At 39.9% G+C, this 21,744-nt stretch overlaps 1 protein-coding gene across 1 annotated transcript in view; it reads left to right on the top strand.

The window, feature by feature from the left end:
• nlgn1 (neuroligin 1) overlaps positions 1–21,744 on the top strand; it is a 292,093-nt gene that overhangs the window by 13,060 nt on the left and 257,289 nt on the right. Inside the window, exon 2 of the mRNA XM_046391164.1 lies at positions 13,232–14,286. Coding sequence (XP_046247120.1) covers positions 13,749–14,286 — 538 coding nt within the window. The 5' untranslated portion in view covers positions 13,232–13,748. The remainder of the gene's footprint in view (positions 1–13,231; positions 14,287–21,744) is intronic.

Genomic DNA, 21,744 nt, shown 5'->3' with positions numbered 1-21,744 from the left:
CATTATGTTACCGTGGTTACGTGTCTCTGCTTTGACTGGAGGTGGGTTTGAAAACTGCCACAGTGTAGTCCTTCAATTTTGTGTTCCTTGCTTGTATATATCTCAGTATTTCTTGTCAGTCGCTCAGTTTGGGTAATGGGTAATGGTAATACCTGAACCTGAACTTTAGCTTTTAGAAATCTAGCCATAAAATGTGACACCACACTTAGACTGACATCCCAGGAGAGTGAGATGTGGAAATAAAAATCCTGTTCCTGTGCTAAAACCTCAAAATGTGGGAGAAACACTGTTGTAATTTTTGGGAGAAAATGCTCACATTGTCATTATCTTCATTCTGCTTCCAAAAACATCTGAATAGTAACTCTAGCATTCACTCTTCTTTTACCTCCTTTTTCCTTTCTTCCTATTTCATTCTCCATGAATTCCTGTGGAAAGCATAACTCTTTAGCAACTAATGCTCCATAATGCTCACCAGCCAGTCATTTAGTATTGGTGGGTTTATAGTTTGTTTGTTTTTTTCAATGAAAAATGCTGTCTCATACAGCTGGAATAAATGTTCATGAGAACAGTGTTTGGGGGCTTGAAAATCAAAGCAATAAGCTAAAAGAGGTCAAAGTGATCTGCAGTGTCTCTGGGGTCATCAGCGTTTCACATCATGAATAGTCATTTGATTCATTTGAAGGTTCAGTCGTGATCTGCAGATGGACAGTTTTGAACAAAGAATCTTTCTTGTATACTGTTAAAGATTCAACTCTGAATCAGCAACTCTGGCAAAGATGGTAAAAAGAAAGAGATTAGGCTATTAACATATCACATATGGAGTTTTGTATCTCTTTGGTAGACCAGGGGATGAACCTTCATGCAGATTTTCCATACATTTCCTTGCAAGTCTTTCCCTATTTAGACAAGCTATATTCGTTATGTGTCAGTGGTGTCACCTGCTTGTACTGAGTTTTGAGTTAGGTCTGGTTGGAAATCCGTGCGAATGTTGCAGTGTTTAACTCATATGTCATAAGTTCAAACCCTGCTAAAGGCTACCGCTGAACTGTGACTTTTTAGACTTATGCAACAAGACTTAATTAGAAACCTTTCGGAAAGCTGTTATGTAAGTCCATGCCTTTGTGTCATTACAGCGTTACAAATCATTTTGGAAACAATATTTTTTAAGCTTCACCTTGAATGCCTCCTTATATAGTTTTGAAGAAAATGTTTTTTTCACCATCACGTGTTTTTGGATTTTTTTTTTTATTGTTATTTACAGTATCAAGCCACTGTCACAGCAAATGGATATTCTTTTTGTCTTAAACCTATTTTTCAGCTTAATTTATTTTGCCATTTTTTTGTGCTTTAAAGACATAAATTCACCCACTCGTTTAGATGCGGGAAAAAGATGCTGCGAGGCTGTACTTGGAGATAACCTGTACTTTTATGCCTCTGCTCTGCTGACAGCCGTTGCTGGGAGACATTGTGTTTTCAGGTTATCTGTACCAACCTCATGAAGCTATCTCAGGAACAAGTTAAGGAAATTTCTTTAAATTTGGTACGTTTGAGTCCACTTGAACCCAACTTGGTTTGGTGGTTAAAGGTCAAAAGTCACTTTGACCTCACAAAACGTTTTTTTGGCTATAATGTAGGAGTTCATATGCTAAGTATGACAAAGTTTCACACAAATATCTAAGGGGATAAAATGATGAAGTGATGACATTTTATATTCAAAAGGTCACCTTCACTGTGACATAATGTTTTCTCTCCATTATTCAGAGCAGAAGGGGACATTGCGACCATATTTCATATTTGTTACCAAAGAATGACTTACACCTTTTGTTAAATTCAAGTCTGTACTACATCTACTATATGAGCCTGAACAGGCATGCATGTAAACTGCAACATCCTTGGAACATGGAAAGTTGTATACCTCAGGCCTGTAATAGTAGCTATTTATTGTTGTGATAGTAAAATAATGATTTGACTGAGCTGCAATCAAATACTATTTTCTGACAGCAAAACAGAAAAAAAACATGCAGATGAAAACAACTGTAATGTGAAGTCGACTGAACTGAAACATATCTGTGATTGCAGAGAGCAGGAGCAGATGGAATCGATGTTTAATGCGCAGTCTCTGTCTGTAATGTCTGTCTTTGAGGCTGAACATCATTTCTGAAGCATTTGCTAATATGCATATTGTTTGTTTTTTTTAATGTGATTAATACTTTTGTACGAAGCCGCTTTAAGCTCAAATAGTTACACATGGGCATCTGCATCACACACACACACACACACACACACACACACACACACACACAAACACACACCCTCTCCCACACGTCACTTTAATAGCTGTCATTGAGTGTCAGTGAAATGGCAGCAGAGTGGCTTCAGGCTGTCATCGCTGATCTGAGCTCATTAGACCAGCAACTCAGACTGAGGGGGGTTCAGTGGAGATTTGTTACATGGCTACAGCACTCCTGTTCTGTCCAAGAGGTGAAATTAGGAGAGATGAAGTGAAGGATGATGGAGAAGGTGAAGAGATTGGGTCAGGGGAGGAAAGCAGGATGAAATTGCGAGTAGAGGGAGGGAACTGAGAGAGAAGAAAGGAGTGGAGAGGAGATGAGGCAGGAAGAAGTAATGAGAGACAGGAAACGGGATGACGGGAGAAATGGCGAGAGCCAGATGATGAGAGGAAGGGAAGGTGCAAATCTAAAACTCGATGAAATAAATAATAAAAAAATCAAAGGACAAAAGGAAGGAGCTACTTAGAGGAGGAGAACAGAAAACGAGTGGAAAAAGATAGAGGCTGGACCATCTGATTAAAGGTTAAAAAGAGAAATAGGGGAAGAGGCAAAGAAGGAGATGAGAGGATGCACAAACACGAGATGAAAACTTTATTGATCCCTGCAGGGAAAAGCAGCAACAGAGATAAGTAGAAAATAAAAAAAAAAAAAACAGCAGAATAATAGATAAGAGAGGAAATATGAGCTTTATAAACATCTACAACTCACTGCAGAAATTAATAAATGAATAAATGCACAAGGCTTTGAGATAGCAGCAGCAGAACATGATGAAACGGTTTAGATTATTAAAATGAATATCAGTTTGTGCATGCCCTTTATAGCAGAGAGAGTGTGATAAAAGGCAGTAGATGGAAGATGGAGTGTAATACAGACAAAAAAAATACGCTGGCATCTGTATTAGCAGGCATACAGAAGGTCACGAGTTCATACGTGTGCACAGAAATAAACTAAGAACAGGACTAAATGATGCTGAAGAGGGAGGGAAAACAGTACATAAAGAAGAAGAAGTGTGAGAGATTGGAGGGTAGGAATACGAGGAGGAAGAGGAAATGGACTGGAGGTGAAAATTGAGGAGGGATTTTCCAGTTGGTTACCTGGTCCCGACCACGTGTGAAATTTGCTCTGAACACCCGGTGGCGTTCAATCATCAGTCAAGTGAAGCAACGAGGAAATTAACACCGAAGTAGAGAGGGAGAAATGGAGAGAGTGAAAAAGAAGGAAGACGGAGAAAACAGACACATAGGTTTGACATTTCACAGCAATATGCTTCATACTGGGTCCAAATCATTTGGATTGAAGGCAGAACGCTGGCTTATGGAAGAACTCATTCACTAAATAATTGTGCTAATAAGCCAATGAGTTCGGATAATTTTATTTATTTATTCATGTATTTATTTTTGTCTTATCCTTCTCACTCCAAATTACAAATACAGCAGCTTGATCAGTGACCCTAAACTTTAAACTTCAGCTTCAAACTCTGATGCCCTTCTTACCTCTCTCGCATCATTTATTCACGAACAGGGCTCCACCGTCAAGTTAGCCTAAATATGCAACATCCTGTTAGATTTTCAAAGTAAAGCTGACTGGCAACTTTTTCACATTTATTATATATGATGACTTTTTGACCTAAACATTCACAGTTTGGTTAGATTTAGGCACTAAAACCTCAGGAAAATAAATCTTGCATTTGGTTAAAATGAGTTTGTTAGCAGCCACCTGCAGACATGGCAGAGATAGCGACAGTGTCATACGGCCGCTGACCAGGCTGCTGTCGCCTTGTATTTCTCACACTAGTGCCTTATTTCCAAGATTTCGTGCTTCGTTTATTATTCAAACAACAAACTGCTGTGGAAACAATTCTCTGTTTTATTTTTCTTTAAGGCTCAGTGTGTCTTCAATTGCTTTTTTTTTCCCCCTTAGAAAAATGTAGTGCGATTTCATACTACTTAACCTATAATTTCATTTGAAACAGTTTGGAGGTAGAGAGCTATTTTACATCAAGTAGCCTAAACTGCTCAGGTTTATTAAGCTGGGCGATTAAATTCCTTTAAGAGACTAAAACCAACAAACACTCTTTCCTTCTAACAAGCATTTTCCAAAGTCTGGTTTTGCAAAAGTGGAAGAAAGGGGAACGTTCTGCGAGCACTTTATTTTTAGAACTCACTCAGTTTGACATTGTGTTTGCAGAAGAAGGAAGTCATGTTTGTTTTGTGTTCCTCTCACTAATGATGGGTGAACAACGTGTCCTGACATCAATTTTAGTTGACTGGTCATTTTTCTGTCATGACTTTTCTGGCTCAAGTCCTTGAAGCTCAGGCTTCTTCACTCTTGATCTTCTTTGCAAGAATCTGATTTGTCCAATGTTTCTCCAGCCATGGGAAACAGCTGTCAGGGGACGGAGGCTGAAAGATTTTCACTTGTTCAGACTAATGAACTTGAACACTGAACATGAAGTTTTGCCAGTGTGGCACAAAATCGTCTACTCCAAGGAATTCTACTTCTTATTTGTGGGTGCTGCTTAACTGAGCAGTAAACTTCCTTTCTTTTCTTTGTGTCTTGACTTTGTAGAGGCAGCCACACAGTAAAGGATAAAATAACACAAAGTGAAGTAATAGGACAAAACAAGCAAAGGACTGGAAATGAAATGCATTCATGTGGCTGTATTGTATTTTTCTTAGCGAGCCAAAACTAACGTTAGTGAATCGAGGAAAGTACGCGCAGGTGATAAAACACAATCATTGTGAGTAAAGAAGAATCACGAAACCAGCCAAGAAGAATGATGTGATGAAATTTTCTTTTAAAAACAAATTATATTTAATTGATGGGTTTTATAATCAAGATTTGACACTCTTTATACATGAAACTATATTTTAGGTGAATATATTGAAGTAATCACCATTTGTTTTCAATTAATTTTTTGAACGTCCATAATTCATAGAAAAGGGTGATGGTACAGTGTAGGATTAACAAATTACTGTTTCTATTTGCATTACAATAGGAAACAAACTGGCTTCAGTTGAAGTGAATAGGAATATTCAGAGCCCGTAGCTATTATGAACCTTTATGTTTGGCAGAATGGGCAAAACAACAACATATCCTGCCCTCCTGAGATGTTGCATTTTACACATCAATAAACTGCAACAGTGGCTCCATAAGGCCACTCGGTCGGTCATCGTGCAGTAGTTTCAAGGTCTGACAAAATCAAACCCTGTTTATCAGCTCCGGAATGTGATAGATAAAATGAGTGGTGATGTTGCCTGCTAGTCTAGATTGTGAAGGAGTTTTAGATGTTTTCCTTTGTGTTTTCAAATGGCCTGTTGGTTTATGTCCCTCTCAGCTATTCATGTGTCTCCAATGACAAAGAGCAACATGTCATTTTTTTTTAATTCTCTCCAGCCTTGCTGAAAATCACTTGCAGCCACTTTTATGGACTCATTAACAAAACCACAAAACAATCAATGAAATCCCCTTAGTTTTCAGCACTCTCACTGCTCCTCTCTCTTGCTGCCTGCCCCCTATTATACAGTGTGCATTTGCTGGCTCCCTGTTTTGCATTTGTTTGTGAGCATATCAGCTTATGTCGATAAATGATCATTTGTTTAGAAGTATGGTTGTTGGGAGGAGGGGTGGGCCTCTGTCTGGCAGTATTGCTGGGGGATGGTGAAGATGATTGTCATCAGTTTTTTGACTGGAGAGAGGCACCACATCTGGGATTACTTAGTCTGACTCGACAGATGTTTCACAGGGAAAAATGGGCATTTCTACTCTTGTTTCTGAGTTGGCAGATGGGAAACTCAAATTGTTTGCACCCTTAATGTTTCACCTCTACTCCCATGTTGTTGGCACTCGACTGCCACCTGCATCACGTAAGGCCTCTAAGGAAATAACATCAGCAGATGCAAACTCACATCCCTGGATATAAATTGAAAAGTAGGCCACTTTAGAAAGCCATTAACTTCCATATTGAGTGCCATATTCAGGTTTTTGTTGTTGTTGTTTTTTGATATATAACATGTTTTATATATAACATGAGCCACTGTATAAGATTTCCATATTATGACATGGAATGGAGTTTTATATAATTCATGGTCACTTTTTTTTCTACATGCAAACATTATTTTATTGTGAGTCACTTGGTCAGAATTGTATTTTTTCTTATAGTTTTCCAGGTCTGGTATAGGTCTTAAACCTTCATGGAAAACAATACTTATTGTACACATCACAGTCTTTTGACTCTCTTCAAGTCACTTGATCCACCATTGGTTGTGTTTGAAATCTGAATCCCACTCCTCCTCCTCTCATCCTCCTCCATTTTTTCTGCAGACTAAAGGCTTTAGCTGTTACTAGCATAAATCCCCAAACACACCAAACCAACATCAAAAAACTAGTGGGGACAAAGGCTGACTGTTCTATTGCCTGTGTTCCTTTGTGAGCAATGTAGTCAACAGGTTTGATAAGGAAAAGGAGTACATGGACTAAAGATGACAATACCTCTGATTGTGCTGCACTGATTTAGATTTTTTTTTTTTTTTTTTTTTTTTTTGAAAACTGTCCTTTGTAAGTCCAGTAATCATGATGGACCAGAATGCTGAATCAATAGAGCACTCTTATAAAGTTTAGCTGAATATTGCTTATCAGTGCTGACTGATACGTTCATATGCATGCCATTTGCTAACGCCACCACTTAGCTGCTATCCTGATGTCACTTGTGGCCATGACGCCTGTAGAGCCCTGACCATTATTCTGAATGGAAGTGGATGGCATGTGGTTCAGTATATGGTGCTCTGGGTGGCTGCTTTTGCAGATGCAGTCACTACATGCAGTTGACAGGTGAGACCTGTGTGCACAGTCTGAGCAGGTAGGCACACACAGATGTGAGCATAAACTTTATTATACTATAAAAATGATATATGATTCCCTATGGATCTACTATCATATAATGCTCAGTGATTCATATTTTAATATTACAATACATTTGTAATATTTAGTAATCTTTAGTGGAATACCAAAATGAGGATATGATCTGCTGTCAACAGAGAAAAAAGATGGTATCTTGCCACATTAAATCAAGATTTACTTTTCCAAGACATTACAAATGGATATGTAAACACACCATCAATGTCTCGTGACAGCAGCTTCTTTAAAAAAAGATCTCCAACATCGCTTATTTCTGTGATATGATGGAAGAAATGGCATTAGATTCCTCTTTTATGTTTATTTTTCCAGAGTAATTCTCGGTAACATTATGACTAAATAAAAAAAATAATCAAAATAAACTTTTGGGGGAAAATACATATTTAGATCTCATTGGTTTAATTATCGAAAATTCTAATTTACTTCATCAAGACGATGTAGGTGTGTTTCATCAGACAATATAAACAAACAAGCACCAAAACTGTCATCAGATTTTCATTTAGATAATACTAATCATTATCATAACATAACCTTAGATCTCTTTCGAAAATAATTAAGAGTGAAACCATGCATTTATGCATATTTCTATCTCTCATAAAGGTATTAGTGCATTTAAATAAAGCTTGGAGAAAAGTTCTTGCTGTGATCTAAAGCATTTTCAGTTCCAACAGCTTGCTGCGTTTGAATCATATGCATAACATGTTGGTATATTACACTTGTTTCCTTTTCTTTGGACATGATCCAAAGGGACCGTTTAGCATGCTTCAGTTTGCTAAAAGTAAAAGAGGTTTGGTAGGCAATTTTTCTTGTCCCTGAACAAATAACAAAACTGCTGACTTTTAAAGGCGGCCGACAAAGCAGTTTATCCTCTGGCATCAACGTGGCAGCTGACATGATGTTACACAATGAATATGGATTGTAGAACACTCGAATATTGTATACTCAATAAAAGAAATTTTTTTACTTGTGAAAATTGATGACATAAGAGAAAATATATATTCACTTTTTCATATTTTTTTAATAAAAAAAAGATTTTTTCTTTTTTACTCAAGAGAGCGGTATTCTAGCCTTCAGTAAGATAATTGTGTGAAAAGAGGAGGCATAACACAGGAAATTAAGTGAGTTTTCCTCTTTTCTTTAGGCATCATGTAGTGGTTGTGTTATTCTCTCTCTCTCTCTGTGTGTGTGTGTGTGTGTGTGTGTGTGTGTGTGTTTGTTACAGCAGGTAGGAAAATGCGTGCAGATTTGATTTTGACGACAAGTCTGTTGATCGTTGGCGAATCTTTCTTTTTATTTACTTGAGAACAGTGTTGGAGGAAGAGCTGTGGCTGCTACTCCAATTAAACAGTCACACACTTCTAATGGTGTGGTGTGTCTGTAGTAGATTTGGGATTTATTAAACAGATGAGTGGGAACACAGAAACAAACAATCAAGCAGTTGTGGGGAAAAAAAAGTGTAATGAAGTTATAAAGACAGATGGAAAAACTGTCCAGTTCTGCGGTCTCACACTTACACTTCACACCTTAAAAGGGCTTTCCAGGACCTCACTGGTACAGACATGTTTGATCTGGACCCAGTCACATGCAGCCTGATTTACATGGAGTGCTGATTTTAGGCTATGCTGCAGTGTTAGTAAGTGGAATAAATGGCCTACATTAGCAATTTAAATTTTGTGACCTTGTTTGTGATTAAAAAAGAAGACTTTGACAACAGGACATAAAGATGAATCTAGTCTAAATAGATACAGCACTGACCACATCCTTAATGGATCACTATTGTACTATTGAGTTTTATTAATATAAGGAGGTGTTGAAGGAGGAGTGAGGCGTGTCACTTCATTGCATCCTCTGGAGGAGGATTATGTACGTTATTATTACATTATACCACATGCCAGTGCAGTGCAACTTATTCTATGTGATATGAAGGTTCTAAAATACTCTATTTTACAGCGCAGCTTGATGGTGCAGCCATGTTCCTCATTAAAACCACCGCTCCCTTGACTTCAAACAGAAATAGAACGCATGATCACGGCGGCAAGTGAATTTAGGTCTTAGCTCACAAATATAGCAGGCAGATTTGGGCACACAAATAGACCATTCAAACGTGGCCAGAAATAGGAGGAATCATTCGAGTAATGTTGGGTAACAAGAATACAGCCCAGGCTTGTAATGAGAATACACAGGAAAAAAGTGTAAAAAAAAATAAGAGACAAACAAAATTTGATTGCCAGGCGTCCCACCCCAAACTGCTGCCGAATTGCCTCCTGCCCATTTGTGACTGATCGTGATAGAGTAATGGACAAACAGTGATGCCATGCTCTGACATGTTATTAACATAATTTACAAGGTCCAGATGTTAAAGAGCTCACAGTTAATGTTTTCTTTTGAAGTTTGGTATCCCTTTTGACTGGGGCAGTTGATGGTGCAGATGTGTTAGTATTGCCAAGTATTACCTGCCTTACTCATGCTTTGCCCACCTAGGAAAAGAAAATGCATCATATTAAAGACCCTGTGGAATGTGCAATTACGCTACCGCTAAAATTGGTGAGATGACTGCTCTTTTGCGCCGTTTGTCATAGTAACACAACAGGCTACCTGGCTCATGAATTGCACGGCGATCAACAATTCTGACTGTCAGGGAAAATGAAGGAAATATTTCTCACTGTAAATGAAGCTCAAACAAATGCTGATTAGGGTTCTGCAATAGCACATATTTTTGATTCAATACCAAGCAGATGGCAATGCTTTAGCAGAGATAAATCTAGAATCATGCCATTATGCTAATTATTTTAATGGCTGCTTATAATATTATGAAACTTTCTTATGTAATATACGTCAGACAATTCAGAATCAGTTGCATGTATTAAAACCTGCAATATTGATATCTTTGTTTGTCTAAATGTAATTACGTTGGTATACAACTCACAGTTATGACTATTTCTGAAAGAGACATGATACCTACTGACCTTTCCTTATTAACATAATGAGGAAACGTTGACTTTGTGAGTCGCAAAAATGATAACATCAGGAAAATACTCCCTAACAAAATCTTTTATTTGTTTTCTGGTAAAATATTCATTGATGCAGCATAATACAAGTTCATTGTTCATTGTGGGGGCAGCCGTGGCCTAGAGGTTGGAGAAGCGGCTTGTGATCGGAGGGTCACCGGTTCGATTCCCCCACTGGACGGGCAGGAAAAATTTGGGTGTGGTGGAGTGATTAATGCGAAAAAATACTCCCCCCCTCTATTAGCCGGCTGATGTGCCCTTGAGCAAGGCACTTAACCCCCCAATATGCTCCCCGGGCGCCTGATGCTGCCCACTGCTCCTGTGTGTGTTTCACTGCATGTAATTTGCCGGGTGTTGCATGTGTGTGTTCAACTAAGGATGGGTCAAATGCAGAAGACGAATTCAGTGTGTGTATGTAAAAATATATATACTGCCAATAAAGTTGATTCTTCTTCTTCTTCTTCTTGTATCAATGTTATTATAAAAAACATGTTATGGTTATGTTATAGGTTGATCTGTGTGGAACATTCTGTTGGTGTTACCTACAAACTGGCACTGCTTTGGTTCTTCATTGGCTACAGCAGGGAATGCACAGTGACTTTAGTGATTTTAAGTATTAAGTAAGTATGTAGCCTGTTCAGAGGTGCACATTTAGCCTAAAACCAAAAAACAGTTACAGCACGCACAGGGAGGAGTGGTAAGGCGACGGAAATACCCATGGATCATTTCTGTCTTACTAGAGTCTGCAGAAAGAATGTTAAGTTTTAATATAATCCAATATACTGGAAACCATGCCCATTGTGGCCATATGACCATGTCCGCCTGCAACTTCCCCGTCCTGAATCTCATGCATTCTCATCTGGTCACCCTGTGAATCAAGCTTCATCTCTTAATTGATGTCACAAAACGCTGACGTTAACCAAAGTGCTTTTGCTGTGTAATCTGTGAACCCTGGTCTCAAGTGTCAAATAATGGGTTTTTATAAAGGATGCACAATAAATTGGACCAATAAATTATCAAAAGTGACAAATTTATATCACTGAAACTAACCTCGCCACTGCATCTTCTGCACACTCTATACAGTAGGTGGGTGTATGCACCATTTAAACTAGGCTGGCGATCCACAAATGAAAACATAAGGAGAAGAAGCTCATCATGTCAAGTCAGGTTGGTTCATTAATCAGCCTTTATTTTCTCCGCAAGATGTAATGCAGCTTTTTCCATTGTTGTAACAATCACCAGAAAAGTGAAAAAGATCCTTGCTGTGCCTGCTCTCTTTCCCGGCTGCCTCTCTCTTCTGTCATTAGTCTCTTTGTTCTACTGGCTTAGCCCACTGAACAAGATGTGGAACAAGAGTTTGAGCAACAGTTCTTGCGACTTCATTGGAGGCAGACCATTTAACTCGGCAGCCTAAATGATACATCATACATATGATACTTAAACTCATATCTTAGTTTCAGGTTCTAACTTTGCCCTGTTTTTATCAGTTTTTTTTGTTTAGCTCCAGTTTCCATATGAGCCATATTAAATTATCTACAATCAAACGCTCTCTCGGGCACACACAGAAAGTAGGAATGTGAGCTTCTTATCTGCAGTTTGATTTCTATCTTCTTTTGTCTTTGCTCTCCTTTCACTTTCCATTGGGATTCTCCTACAGCTAGACGTGAGCTGTGTCTAGCTCAAAGTATGTGTGTGTGTGCATGTATGTATCCACGTAGGTGTTGGTAATCACGTCCTATCTCCCTTCAGGTGTCTCAGCTCGTAAAGGTGTGTGTGTGTGTGAGAGAGAGAGAGAGAGAGAGGGAGAGAGAGTGAAAAGTGTATTTTTGTTAGCCAACTAGACATCTTGTCATGTCAGTGTGTTTTTGTATGCAGCTAAATAGGATTTCCTCAGCGTATGAAATCTGAAGGTGAGCTCATCCAGGTGGAACATTGACTCCTAAGCAGCGTGGAGGAAAAAAAAAAAAATCACATACTGGCATCCTTCGTGTTTTACAGCACACACACTCACATACACACACACAAGTATAAAGATTTTCTACTAGAAATATCATTTTGGTTCTCACTAACCTAATAAATGTTCTATATTATCACATAGCATAGCGTCCGTTGGTCTGAAAAAGACAGGTACACAGGTGTGTACGTGTGTTACGATGTGGGATGAGAATATGATGAGACATGTCAAAAGGCTCCCCCTAACTGATACTTCATTCTCATACTATCATGTATTACAACCCCACAGGAAGACATGAATGCCGATATATGACGGTTGTTACTGGGGAATTAATTGCAGGTCTGTGACAGGACAAAAACTCCAGTCTCCTGGATTAGAAATTTTGACAGATATGCCCATCCACTACATTGACCTCCACACGTTGACTTTTTTTTTGCTTCGCTACATTACTAGCACACTGCTTTTTCAGCTGGAACTAAGTGCTGGTATTTAAAAACATGTCACCATACCCGCTTTCATTCTGAATGCCTGTACCTCACACTGAAAGTCTGCTGCTGGCACTATCCATTCAAGTCTATGACTTACTCCCAAAATGATCTTCACTGACTTGCTCTGGAGGGCACTAACACATTAAAGGGCAGGGTATAAAATTAAACTGTAGGACAAACCTGTCACACTCCACCATAACCGTGAAACATCTGTCACTTCTCATACTGATAGACACCATGTTTGTTAAGCTGTAAAGTAATATTACCTACTGTCCTGTGCCCTACAAGATGTTGTGTTGCTTTGGACTGAACTAAGTTTATTTACATATGTGAAATTATGTAAGTTAAAACAGGCCTTATGTGAACAATGAAGAATAACACACCAAAAAAAAAAAAGTGTTGTGATAAAAGCACAAAATGACATTGTCATGTTATTCATATACATTTTTAGATACTCAATTTCCCCCAGGGATTAAAAAAGTATTTCTGCTTCTGATCTTGATACTGAATATGAATTAAGAACATCTCTACCCTTCTTCTTCTGATGCTTATTGTTGCCCTTTTTTTGTGTTGCAGGATACAGACTTCGGACTGGTCCAGACTACTCCAAGTATAACAATTACAATCACTGCACTGCTTCTGCTGCTTCTGCTGCTGTACATGTCAGTCTGCTCACCTTCAAATGATGGAAACCATCATCGCTGATTGGCTTGTCTATCTTCTGAGAAGCGGAGCTTAAGGATGGTCTCTTTACTGTTGTCCTCTTCATTGCAGTGGTTGTTGAGAGGACCTTTTTGATGAATATTTTCCATATTGTGAGGAATATTTCTTGGATTTCCCTTCACCAAGCTGGAGGACACTGATGGCTGCTACATTTCCATCGGATGGATGACCAAAAGGATCATTAGCAACTACGACCCTCGTCTGCTCTGGAGTTTCCCACTTGTTTATGCCTTGAGTGAATGTGATTTTAGTGTGATTGTGTGGTTGTGTTTGCATCTGTGTGGCATAGATGAGAGATAGAAAATAAGGATTGTTTTATTACGAAAGGACAAGAGAGGACGCAAAAAATTGAAAACACGAAAGAGCAGCTATGTCCCATTGGAGACACAATTTGAGGACTGGGTGCCGGCTACTTCAGACTGCCAAGAGCAGGAGCAGGATGATGAGATACATAGGATTTGAAGGTTCCATAGGCATGGGCCGATGGGTGTCCACTCTAATATGGATGGGGCTGCTGCTGCTGCAGGCATCACTGGCATCTGTGTCAGCTCAAAAACTCGACGAGAATGACCCGGTGGTTACCACCACCAATGGCAAGTTGCGCGGCATTAAGAAGGAGCTCAACAACGAGATCCTGGGTCCTGTTGTGCAGTTTCTGGGTGTCCCGTATGCCGCTCCTCCCACTGGTGAGCGTCGTTTCCAGCCACCTGAGCCACCGGCTTCATGGCCGGAGATCCGCAACGCCACACACTTTGCCCCGGTTTGCCCTCAGAGCATCGTGGAGGGTCGTCTGCCAGATGTGATGCTGCCAGTGTGGTTCACCAACAGCATGGACGTGGTGTCCACATATGTCCAGGACCAGAGCGAGGACTGTCTCTATCTTAACATCTATGTCCCCACTGAGGATGGTGAGTTAGCCTGTGGGCTCAGGGCAGGATGAGTGTGGGGACAGCGGGGTTTGGGGTGGGTACTAAACCTACAACTTTCTGGTAGAGAGAAGAGTCGGGGTGTGTTTTATCAATGTCAGAGTGCATTTTTGTCACTGTCCCTGTTTGTCTGTCAGTAGAGGGAAAGCATGACCTTGTGCATGTTTAACGTGCATGACACTGCCTATAGTACATGAGTGTGTGAGAATGGTTTTGTGAAATAGACAAAAGCATGCATGCTAAAGTCTGTGTGTATGTCATCTGTTGAGGCCAACAGATCCTCTTTTATTTAATTCCATAGCTGCCTCAATCTTCTTCCTTCTATTTTATGTCCTTCCCTCCTCCTCTGTCTTCTTGTTGATCCTCTTCTTCCTTCTCCTCTTATCCCCCAACTCTTCCACTTCCTCATTACCTAATTTGCCCTCCTCTGCAGACTCCCTACCCTCCCTCATGCCTTTAGCTCATCATAGCCTATTGTGCTCTGCTACAATGGCTACAGTTCATTAAACAAGATGGTCGTTGTCAAGATCGTCACTGACTGATTTGGCTGACCAGCTGAATGACTGGCTGACCGACTGGTAATACTGCGCTGATTGAGCTGGTGTGATTCATTCTTTCCCTCTGTCTCTGCATTGCTCTTTCCCTCCTCTTCCCTTTTTTCTTTTACAATCAATCAGCGTTGTGTGTGTGTGTGTGTGTGTGTGTGTGTGTGTGTATGTACGTGTGTGTGTGTGTGTGTGCGCGCATGCCAGCTCCTGTGTGCATTGGCGTCCAGGGGCTCCATGTTATTCTTTAGTCTTTTATTCATTTTACAGTCAAAAGAATATCCAAGGAATGTGCCAGGAAACCGGGCAAGAAAATATGTAGACAAGGAGGTATGTATGAACTGAACGCAATCTATACAATGCCACAGAAAGAAGAAACAACCTGAAAATATGAAGAGGAAGAGGAAGAAGAAGAGCTGTGTGGTACAGCTACTTCAAGGTCTACGAATTATTTAGGTTTCAACTCAGGGAATCTGCAAGTCTTTCTCTTTAAATGCCTCAAAGTTAATTAAAGGCTGATTTTAAAAACAAAAAAGCGAGCTGTTGGACGCTGTTTTGTCTTGACTGAACATAGCTAATGCATTTCCAAAATTATAAGTGAGCAGAAAAGACTTGGTACTGACCATTCAGTATCCTGCAGATAGTAGCAATAACATATTTGCAAGTAAAACCCTGAATTAGCCATGTAATTTGTAGACCTTGTGATGGCCGGATACTGTTGAGATAGTGTCGCACCAAACTCATTGGTTCATTGATATGTACTGTCATTGGTCAGCAGGGAGATTTGATTGGGTGCCATGTCAGGGGTCAAAAGGTTCGTGGTAATGTTGTTTGATGTGTGTGAAGATAGCAGCATATTAGATCAGGCACACATACACACATACACACACTCACAATGATGAAGTTGTATGCAGTGTTAAACAAGATGAGCTCAGGCTGGACCTTGACTGTGTAATCTCCATTAAAAGAAAGCAGGGCTGTGTTCAGGTTGGCTCGGGCTACTGTATCAAGCACTGTTTCATCAAGATAATGCCCTCCTCCTCTTCCTCTCTTCCTCTCTCTCACTCAGCCTATGCCTCTCTGGGTGTGGGTGTAAATGTTTGTGTGTGTGTGAGTGAAACAGAGAGAGAGACTGATGCTGACAGTGTCCTTGATAAGGTCTTGGTGTTAATGTCATTGTCTTGGCAGCAGCCTGCATTATCACTTAGTGAACACACAGATACATGTAAACTCTAACCTCGCTGCACATCTTCTCATTTCTTCTCTCCTCAAATGCGTTGCACACAAACATACACAGTGGGGAAATGCATTAAGCTGGGAGATTATAGAAGCTTACGTATTAGTCACACAGCCTGGAGAAGCATCACTATAAAACCAAGAACGAGACAATCAGATCTCTTTTCTTTTTTTTACATTTTATGGAAAGGGGGGATTAGGTTTAGAAAACAAAGTGTCTCATCCAAAAAAATATATATATATATACAGGAAAAGAAAAAAAAGGAAAAAAATGGCAGACCTCTGGTCTTGTTACAGCAAAAGCTACTTTGCTTGGGTTTGTTTCATTAGCTTGGGTTTACTAGCTGCTGGCTGTCCATGGAGCAAAACTTAATTTGCTCTTGTGAAATGTCAGGGAACCACTCAACTTTATATACACTACTCTGACTGTACGCACTTCATTAAGTAAAGCTCTATGCAGTTGGTCTGCACTTCTATACAGTAGTCCATAGATAATTAGTGTGAATATGAGTAATATTTCTGTATGTACCCCTAAAAAGGGTGCAATGTAGTCATTTGTATTTGGGATTTAGAGTCAAAAGTTTACTGTAAATCATGCTTTTACATCTGCTGCAATGTCAGAAGATGATTAATGGATGATTAATACACTTATTGCAGATGATTAATACAGTTATCACAGACAAATTAAAGGACCTGAGTATGAGAAATGCCATGCGCACAAATGCTTACAGAGCACTCAGTGGTGTGGAGTATGAAAATTATGTTAATGATATGCTGCGGTCACGGGCGCCCAAATTACTTAAACTGCTAAAAGTGAAATTGGACTTGGACAAAATATCTTTCACATCACTTTCACTTCTGTTTGCTGAAAAATAACGATCCAAATTTCCAGACAATAGAAGGTGTCAGAGGTTAGTTACGTGTAACTTGTCAGATGTCTTAGATGGCTGCAGAGACAGCACTGAGCGAACATCTTGTGAGGCCTGTTTCGGAATGAACGTACAATATAACTTCTGTGATTATGAACAATACATTATCTGAAGTAGCCATTTCAGTAAAAGGTTGGCATGTCGGTTCCAGCTGCCACTTTTCTTCTAGACATTACCTAAGATGATAAGATGTTACACCTCACACATGATAGCTTCCAAAAAAAAAAAGAAATGTTCATAGTTTTTTTGTTTTTTTTGTAAGTGCTTTTATTGAGGTGGATACTGATTTTAGTTGATACAGCACGCAGTGTGGACCACAGTAGTAACACCATACAGCATCCTGGAGGTTTTCTTGAGCCTATTTCTTTGGATACTTCCAGCTGTCCAGTCATTATTACAATAGCAGCAACACAGTAGCACAAAGTGTAGTCAGTGGTGCATGGTGTGGGTAGACAGATCATTGTGAGTGACTGGGTTATTTTCATGGCTAGATGAATGCAACAACAGCGACCTGTTTGGTAACAGGGACGGATTGGGAGAAATAAATGATCAGTAAGTTTGACTACAATTCAAATCAGTCAAGATCAATCAAATCAATTATATTCTTTAAAAGTAGCACACTGTTTTGTGATGAAGAGAACTGTTTAGAGCTAATGTGATACATCAGCAGAAAAGCGGCTGTTCAAAGGGGGAGCAACGTCATTGAGCTACAGCTGCAAAATCATCGATGAGTGAGTTCATGGAACTTTAGATTTCGGTCTGGTATGCTTGTCGTTGTACAAGAATCACAGTTTGGTTAGGGTTAGGCACCAAAACTACTTGGTTAGGTTTAGGGGGTATCACAGGTAAAATACATACATAATACATAAGTTACTTAACGCTTATGTTATGTACATGATGTAATCTTAACCAAGTTAAAATAATACTCTCCTGATTTGATTTTTAGTTTCAGACCAGACACAAGCAGCGCGAGTGAATGTGCTGTGTTTACCTGGCCCACCCATCCACTTGTCCAGTTCTGTGAACTTTTGACTTCATGTCCTAATTGCTATGACCACTAGAGGTCACCACCTAACGATTAAGTGTGAATATGGGCTGTACTAAACTATTTGCACAGATGACCTAAATGATTGTTTTTTCTGATGAGGGCTGACTTATACCAACTACACTAGACAAAAGTATTGAGACTGAGTTGAGAGTAGAGTTGGTTCCCTCTTACAGCTATAACAGCTTCCACAGCTGGGAAGGCTTTACACAAGGTTTTGGAATGTTTCTGTGGGAATTTTTCCTCATTCATGCAGGACAGCATTTGTGAGGTCAGACACTGATGTTGGACCAAAAAGCCTGGCTCACAATCTCATGTTGAATGAATAGAGAAGGGTCTTCCCCAACCTGTTGCCTGTTGGAAGCATAGCATTGTCCAGAATGTCTTGGTATGCTGAAGCATTAAGATTTCCTTTCACTGGAAGTAAGGGGCCTAACCTAACTCCTGAAAATCAGCCCCATACCACATCTGAATTCAATAATAAAGATGTGTCCCAATACTTGTGTCCATATAGTGCACATCAACATACATTTCTGAAGAGCTTTTGTTTTGTTGGCAGGGTGGTTCTCATGAAGTGAGTGGTTAACTGGGCCAACAGGAAGTGAACCAGATGTGGGACGTGATGAAGAGGCAGACATGGAGTAATATGAGCGTAAGAAGGACAAAAGCAAAGTGAGACCAGGACACAAAGCCAAACAATAGGGCCACAGTGAAAGTGAGTGAGGCAGAGTGTAATAGCTTTGGAACTCATCTCTTTGTTCTCATAAGGACTATTGTACCAGCCTGTGCCATGGTGGTTCAAAGAAGTCTTCTGAGGTTAAAAGTAGTGTTTTTGATGTGTCTGGGATGGAGTACGGTCATTAAGTTATCACATGCTGGGATAGCGGTCTCTGTAATGAGATCAGAGGTAGCAGCACTGCGGTTGGTCTTCTCTCCCAGCAGAATGGATTCAGAATTCATTTTTAATATTGAAGTAAATGCAACAGAGCCTCATGTCTCTCAGATGACAGCTAACTGAACAAAAATGTCAAAAATGACGAGTGGCAAAGAAACGTAACTGAAAGTAGAAGAAAAGAAAACAGTTATTTCAGGTGAGATCACATTCACAAGCATACGTGTGAAAATTATTCCTGCAAATCTATCATGGCTTATGTGGATCTTGATGTTTATGTAAGGACAATATTGTAATTTGCACTTCCATCCATCCATTTTCTATACCACTTATATGTCAGGGTTGCGGGGGGGACTGGAGCCTATTCCAGCTGACTACAAGCGAGAGGCGAGGTACACCCTGGACTGGTCGCCAGTCAGTTGCAGAGCTGAATCACAGACACTGACACACACTCACACTAGGGGCAATGTAGAGTAGACAATTAACCATGTTTTTGGGATTGTGGGAGGAAGCCGGAGCACCCGGAGAAAACCCACGCAGAAGGGCCCAGTCCGGGATTCGAACCTGAAAGACTGTCAAATTAACAGTGATATTTTCTAGCTGGCTGCTAGAGATGCAAAAAACACGTGGGTTTAGAAATGCTTTTGCATATGACTGTCTATAGATCTTCTGGATAAAAGCGATGAACCAAAGACCAAAGACCCTGTTCTAAAGTTTCTCAAGTCAAGGACACTGAAACTGAAACTGAAATTAGACCACCCATGAAACCCATGACCAAAATGCATCCTGTCATTGTGTTAAAGTGGAAATTCAGCTTTTTGGTGGGGACCCCCTGAGACACCCTCGGACCCCTTGGGGAACCTTTGACAACCATTATGCATTGTACAACATTTTTTCACACTGTTTAATAAGGATCATTATAAACTCTTCCTTCTTGTCACAATATAATGTGCAGAATCAAATATTCTTTTCTTGAATTACTTGATTGTTCAATGGGAAGAAAATGAATCACCAGCTATTTTTATAATAAATTAATCTTTTATTACATTATTCAAGCAAGAAAATGCCAAAACTTCTTCAGTTTTCTGTTTTTTGTAGTGGCACACTGAATTTTTTCAGGTTTTGGAGTAAAAAAAAACAAACAAAAAAAAAAAAAAACAAGACATAACAACACAACTAATTACATTTCCCACAGACACATAATCGGAGCACAAATTGTGTCTATAAATATCATTTCACAGAAACAGGGTTGTACAATACCTTGTCACAATCTCAGAAAGGTATTCTATGGTGCATTTTTGGACCTTTTTTTTTTTTCATCCTTGCTTGTTCTGTGCTTTACTATTGCTGTCTCCACCTCAACCCACAGCTGACTTCAGGCGTGTTCATGCCTCGACTCTGCGGGTTGTCAAGATGAATTATGGGTAACAGAAAACACAAGCTGATGCAGAAATACATGCGAGAGGGTGAAGTAAAGTTCATTTAATACAAATTATAACATGAATATGAATAAGTATCACAAACAAAATATCGGAACTAATCAGTTCCATAATATCATGGTTGTTTTCTTTTCCTTTAATGGGTTTACAGTCAGTTTGTGTTCTTTGCTCAAGCAGCTTTGTTTTTTTGTTTGCTTGTTTGTTTGTTTAGATTCAGTGCTTCCATGCACTCAGCATCAGCTCATATTTCAGGTGAACGACATACTGAAAGTCCTGTTTTCACCTTATGCAACAAAAAATAAAAAGATTATGAAGCCAACATTTGAGTCTTAGAACTGAGGTCCATTACTAATCAGCATTTAAACACATTGATAATGATGTATCACGGACCAGAGCTGAAACCAAACGCGTTTGGATCTGTTCTTGGATTTCTCGCTCTTGCTGTGCAGTATTTGCTCGTGCTGCCTTTGTGCTAGCTACGTGTGGGGCGTCAAACTGCATGTGTGGCTTTATGGAGTCAACTACTCACACTTCAGCTCTCTGTGAGGCGTCTGTGTGGTGCTTTGGCACTTCCTTTATGATTTCTTTATGTTGAATTAAGGATTTGGCTTTCATAACCCCAAACTAGGGCATTTAACTGCAAACTAGGCCATTCCCCAGCGCATGTACAAGCTGTTTAATATCTCAAATAGTTCCGGAAATATTTCAACGTGTTGCATTATTCTAAAATTTCTGTGCGCTGTCTGCACTCCGGAGGGGTTTAGAAGAGAAGCTCTATTGTAGGTGTGAATTTCGTCAAGATGCAGGGAACTTCAGAGACAGCAAATTTTTCACTCGTTTTCTTTCACAACTCCCCCTCTTCCTGATCTCTTTCTTCTCCCTCCGTCTCTTTCTTCCCATCCATTGTGACATTCCTCTGCACAGGTTGGCCTTTTCCCTCACGTCTGTCTCCATCTTCGTATCCGTCCTGACCTGTTCACCCTCCCACATCTCACTTTCCCTCTGCCCATTTCTCTTGTCTCCCTTATTCCTTGGGCTTTGTCCCAGTTTTGTAGTCGTTGAAGGAGGATATCCTGTGGGAGGTGGCGCACACGCATACACACACAGACGCGCAAACAGAGTGGAGGAAATAGAAGGCAGGAATGGGCATGGCCCATCTTGTATTTGGGTCTCCCCTGAGGGGCTCTGTCACCTCCACTCACAGCTTAGCTTCTCTGCATTGGTGTTTCTTCTTATTTTGGTGTGTTTTGTTTGTATGTGCACGTGTGTGTGTTTATGTGCATCCATGGATTTGGGTGTATGTGTACGTGTCAGGACAGTCTAAAGTTGTGTCCTGTCTGACAGGGTTTGGTGA

The sequence above is a fragment of the Scatophagus argus genome, chromosome 6, assembly GCF_020382885.2.
Source record: "Scatophagus argus isolate fScaArg1 chromosome 6, fScaArg1.pri, whole genome shotgun sequence".
In the NCBI taxonomy this organism is placed as follows: domain Eukaryota; kingdom Metazoa; phylum Chordata; class Actinopteri; family Scatophagidae; genus Scatophagus; species Scatophagus argus.
Note: the sequence above shows the minus strand (reverse complement) of the source record. Positions and strands in the feature narration are given on the sequence as shown.